The sequence below is a fragment of the Rhagoletis pomonella genome, unplaced genomic scaffold, assembly GCF_013731165.1.
Source record: "Rhagoletis pomonella isolate Grant_MI unplaced genomic scaffold, Rhpom_1.0 Rhpom_scaffold_10026, whole genome shotgun sequence".
Taxonomy (NCBI): domain Eukaryota; kingdom Metazoa; phylum Arthropoda; class Insecta; order Diptera; family Tephritidae; genus Rhagoletis; species Rhagoletis pomonella.
The window spans coordinates 1-5,793 of record NW_023468558.1 but is presented as its reverse complement, the minus strand read 5'-3'; the positions used below and the strand labels follow the sequence as shown (position 1 = coordinate 5,793).

The window sequence follows — 5,793 nt, the reverse complement described above, 5'->3', positions numbered from 1 at the left end:
CGCAATTCCCCGGATTCATCTTGTCGCGCAATACGTACGTTCTGTCTTGCTGCTAACGTCGCTGCTATAGTCGATTCTCTTGTTGCTGCCGACGTCATCTTTCACCTTGCGTAGTCGTCAAGGGCACTTTTTGCCAACAGCGGCGTAATTGTCTACACCTACACTTCGAGTCATCTTTAACTACTTCGTATGGTCGAAGGCATCAGTCAAGCCATCGCTCTTCGTTAAGTTGGCATAACTACATATCTCAATAAAATTTAGCACAACGCTTAGCAAAGACTTCCACCGTTTGAACTTAATTTGCTTACATATTTGCACCCTCACACCCAGCTGTCATCTTCGTTTGTTGACAGCTGTTACGTTGAACGCTGTCAAAATGAACTTGACGGAATTACAGCAGCATCGTGCAAATACAAAGCGAAATATCAGCCGCATTAAAAGTGTAATCGATGCAAATGGTCGTGGCGATGGTCGAACATTATCTTCTGCGGAACTAAAGTGTCGATTTGGAATAGCCGAATCATATTTTAAGCAGATTCTGTCATATCAAACACAAATTGAAGCGCTGGACCCTGATGACAATTCTCGTGGCGATCTGGAAGAATTGTATATAGGAAATAAGCTTGAAATTGAATCACAATTGTGTGAAGAAGTAAACACTTCAACTTTACAGTCAACACTGTCAGTTTCACAGCCGCATCCGCACAAATTGCCAGCTCTTAAACTGCCCTCATTCAGTGGCAAATATTCAGAATACAACAACTTCATTACTTCCTCCAATCAAATAATAGATCGGGAAATGGTTTTATCTAACGTAGAAAAATTTAATCATTTGTTGAACTGTTTGCAGGGTCCAGCACTCGACACCGTCAAGGCGTTTCAAGTTAGCAACGAGAATTATCCTAAGGCGCTCGAACGACTGAAGTCGCGCTATGACAACCCAACTTTGATATTCATGGAAAACATCACGTCACTCTTTGAGCTTCCGGCAGCAGCTAAACAAGGTAGCCACAGCATCGGCGCTGTACAGCGCACTTTCTTCATTGGGTTCAGACCGCGACATAGCCAACGCAATGCTGATACATCTTGTGATTGGAAAGGCAGATGAAGACACTCAACGAAAATGGAAGGAGTCGCTCGATTTTACGAGCTTGCCGACATGGAAAGATTGTGCCAAACTACTCGAAAGGCGCTGCCAATATTTTGAGTCCATAGATTCCAGCGGCAAACAAGATACAGCACACTCGTCGTCACAGAAGTTTGAGCAATCCAAATCATCGCGTCGCCACGCCTTTTCTATCACAAGTTCCCAGCGTAATTGTGTTCTATGTTCCAGCAACGAACACGTCATCAAAGATTGCCCTCGTTATAAATCGCTAGATGTTGGCTCGCGCTTCGAAAATGGAAAGAAACTTGGATTGTGCAACAACTGCCTTGCTCCAGGGCATTTCGTTTCAAAATGCCCGTCGACTTTCAAATGCAAATCATGTTCAGCTCGCCATCATTCGTCGCTATGTAGAAAATATGAAGTGAGTTCAACGACATCGCGCGACGCTAGTGCGATTGTACACACTCATTTGGGTAATTCGTCCTTCCAGCAAGTAATTCTTGCAACCGGAATCGTATTAGTGCGAGATGCTGCAGGCAATTACCAACTTGGTAGAGCATTACTTGATTCGTGCTCACAAGTAAATTTTATAACTGACAGTTTTTCGCAACGTCTACGCCTGCAAAGGAAGAAGCAACGCGTGGAAATTTTAAGCATCGGCAATTCACCAACAACCATAAGGCATAAGGCTATAGCTACCATCAAATCACGTCATTCAGATTTTGAGTTGCCACTTGAGTTTTGCGTAACGCCACACATTTCACATCAACCAGTGCCTGACATAGACGTTTCATCCTGGAACTTGCCAGCGAATATAAATCTGGCCGACGAACATTTTCACAAATCGCAGGGAGTTGATTTGCTATTAGGAACTGATTGCTTCTTCAACGTCCTATCCATCGGGCAAATTAAGTTAAAGGAATCACTGCCAATCTTGCAGAAGACTTTGCTGGGGTGGATCGTTGCTGGCAAATACAATTCACCAACAGTTATCGCAGCATCCATTTCACCATGCAGCGTATCGGATACTTCGCTTACCAATGGTCCAGCATCTATCAACGTAGCATCGTGTTTGTTATCTTGTGAGGAAATAATACAGCAGCAATTGGAGCGATTGTGGCAAATCGACAATACGACTATCAATGCATCGCCACTCACCGATGAACAGGCTGCTTGTGAAGCATTTTTTGTGAAGACCGTGGATCGTGATGCTACGGGTCGAGTCATAGTGCAATTGCCCTTTAAGAACGATGTCGCTGTTCTGGGTACATCGTATGGTACTGCGCTTAGACGATTCATTTCGCTCGAACGTCGCCTTCAATCGCAACCGGAAGTTAAGTCACAATATGTAGATTTAATGCAAGAATATGAGGCATTGGGCCACATGACGAAACTTGAAAACGTTGACTTGTCAAGCCCACATTTCTACATGCCTCACCACTGCGTACTTCGGCCCACCAGTACCACAACAAAGCTACGTGTTGTCTTCGACGCGTCGTGTCGCACATCTACCCAAAAATCGCTAAACGACATACTTCAAGTGGGAGCTACCATCCAAAATGATCTTTTCATTTTGCTACTTCGCTTTCGTCTACATCGCTATGAGCTGACTGCTGATGTAGGAAAAATGTACAGGCAAGTGCTAGTGCAGCCAGCTCATCGCCGCTTCCAGTTAATTTTGTGGAGGTCTTCACCGATGGAGGAACTGCGCTCTTTCCAACTAAACACCGTTACCTATGGCACGTCTGCTGCACCATTTTTGGCAGTGCGTACGCTCAAGTACTTAGCCGACCAGTACGGAACTCAGTACCCTCTTGTGCACAAATTATCAACTCTTCTTTCTACGTCGATGATTTGCTCAGTGGTGCGGACTCATTTCGTGAACTCTCGCAAATCAAAAGGGAGGTAACCAAAATTCTTAGCAAGGGTGGCTTTTACTTAGCGAAGTGGCACTCGAATTACCAAAGCCTTACGAACAATGAGGAGGAAAAGTACATGAGTTTCGACAATTCAAACACAACTAGCACACTAGGACCAACATGGAACCAAACACAAGACATGTTCCAGTTTTCGTTTAAGCCCAAGAAGCCGTTTAATGGTAAGGTGACAAAAAGAACAATTTTATCTCTCGCTTCGTCGTTATTCGACCCGCTCGGTCTTTTGTCTCCACTCACAATCAAGGCCAAAATAATGTTGCAAGAGTTGTGGCTATTAAAATTGAATTGGGATGAATCGGTGCCACAAAACCTACATACGGCATGGCACAATCTCATCACCGATTTTGTTTCGTTGCCATCGATTAGCGTGCCAAGATATTGCGTCACACAACCCAGAGCTTCAGTACAAATACATGGATTTTGCGATTCGTCCAACCGCGCATATGGTTGTTGCTTGTACCTTCGTTCTACGGATCATGCCAATCGCACAACTGTGAGATTGTTGACAGCCAAGTCGCGGGTCGCACCGATAAAAACGCGATCGTTGCCGCAGTTGGAACTGTGCGGTGCTCACCTACTCGCAAAGGTATTTCAACAAATACAATCTTCCATGAGCAAGTACTACGGACATACTTTTTTTTGGTGCGATTCGTCAATTGTGCTGCATTGGTTAAGTTCGCATTCAGCTACACTCTCGACGTTTGTTGGCAACAGGGCAGCGGAAATTCAAGAACTCACCAAAGGCTGTACTTGGAGATACGTACCTACACAAGATATCCCTGCAGATATCGTGACCAGGGGATGCACAGTCCAGGAACTTCACGACTCAATCTGGTACACGGGGCCATCATTTTTGTTGTTGCCAGAGGACCAGTGGCCATGCAAACCAGTGCATAACCAGTTGGATATGGCAGAAGTTGAAAGGGAAAAACGCAAATCTGCATTCTGCATTGTCGCCCATTCAAACATGCTTGATGTCATCGAAAAATTTAGTTCGCACATTTATTCACTTCGAGTGGTATCTTGGATCTTTCGATTTTATTACAAAATCAACACCAAACTCAACAGACCCTTCGAGTCGGCCTCGTTAACTCCACAGGAGCTTCAGCATGCTCTCTGGTGTATCGTGTGTTTAATCCAACGCCATTATTTTAGTGCCGAGAGTGATCGTGTCAAGACGAATCGCGAGCCTCGAGGACCTTTGAAGTATTTGAACCCATTTATCTCTTCTACTGAAGGGTTCATGCTACTGAAGGTTGGCGGACGCTTGAAAAATGCTGACCTCGTAGAAGAACAAAAACATCCTGTGTTTCTGCCTTCGAAGAGTCAGTTCGTCGAAAATTATGTTCGTCATTTACATCGCACAAACTACCACGCTGGTCCGAAAACGCTTATTGCTCTTATCCGTCGCCGATTTTGGATAATCAATGCAAGAAATCTCGCTCGCCGCATTGTCAATGGTTGCATCCACTGTGTACGCTACCGTCCACGGCTTCTTGAGCAAATGATGGGTAATTTGCCTGTAGAGCGACTAACTCCGAGCAGACCTTTTTCACGAGTTGCAGTTGATTATTGCGGCCCAATTAATACATACCTTCGGATCAGAGGAAAGGTACCTTACAAGACCTATGTCGCCATTTTTATATGCTTATCAAGCAAAGCCGTACACATCGAAGCTGTTTCGGATCTTTCGACCGAAGCATTCGTCGCTGCTCTAAAGCGTTTCATCGGTCGCAGGGGCTTGCCCAGCGACATCTTTTGCGACAACGCTACAAATTTTGTGGGAGCGAAGTCCAAATTAGCTGCCCTTAAAGACTTCTTATTTGATTCAAAAACGTAAACCGAAATAGTAAGTTTTTGTTCACAAGAATTTGTTAAGTTTCGTTTTATACCCCCCAGAGCACTACACTTCGGCGGCCTATGGGAGGCTGCGGTGAAGGCAGCCAAAGGTCACTTAGAACGAACACTTTCTGGTGCTCGCTTAACGTTTGAGGAGCTGTCAACGGCATTAATTGAAATCGAGGCCATTTTGAATTCTCGGCCCATTGCCCCACTATCCACAGATCCAAGTGACTGCGAAGCGTTGACTCCGGGGCACCTGCTGATTGGGTGTTCGCTAAAGGCACTACCAGAGCACTCAGAATCGTACAAGCAGATCGATCACCTAAACCATTGGCATCGAATCACAGCCGTGAAGCAACACTTTTGGCAGCGCTGGTCACATGACTATTTAAATGAATTGCAGTGTCGCACCAAGTGGACCAAGGGCAAGACGAATATCGCAAGTGGATCGCTCGTTATAATACACGAAGACCACGTTCCGCCACAAAAATGGGTTATGGGCAGGATTTCGAATTGCATTCCAGGAAAGGATGGGCTAATTCGCGTCGTTGACATAAAAACAACAAAAGGAACTATCCGACGCCCTATTCACAAAATCGCCCTGTTGCCTGCTTGAAAGTGATACTTTCAAGGAGGGCGGGATGTTGGATCACCGCAGTTCTACTTTTAGTTTATAAGTCAAACGCTTTAATATGAATCCAAGTTTAATCGTTAACTCAAAGCTACCCTAATATTTCTATGAAATTGTAAAGCTTACTTGAATTGTACTACGCCCATGGAGGCTGGAAAGACTTGCAACTGTATTGGAACTCGAACTCCGAATCTATGTACACATTAAATGGAAAATAAAAAGAGAACGAGTTAAAATTAGAGCAGCTTCGCAAACAGACGTGTCTTTTCGTTAGT

The 5,793-nt window shown here is 44.7% G+C and overlaps 1 protein-coding gene across 1 annotated transcript; it reads left to right on the top strand.

The window, feature by feature from the left end:
• Window positions 1–376: 376 nt before the first annotated feature.
• LOC118756367 lies at window positions 377–2,648 on the top strand (the record flags this gene model as incomplete). The annotated part of the gene is made up of 2 exons (XM_036491133.1): window positions 377–1,004; window positions 1,054–2,648. Coding segments are annotated over exons 1-2 (2,223 nt in total), but the record flags the coding sequence as incomplete, so codon positions are not given.
• Window positions 2,649–5,793: the final 3,145 nt, after the last annotated feature.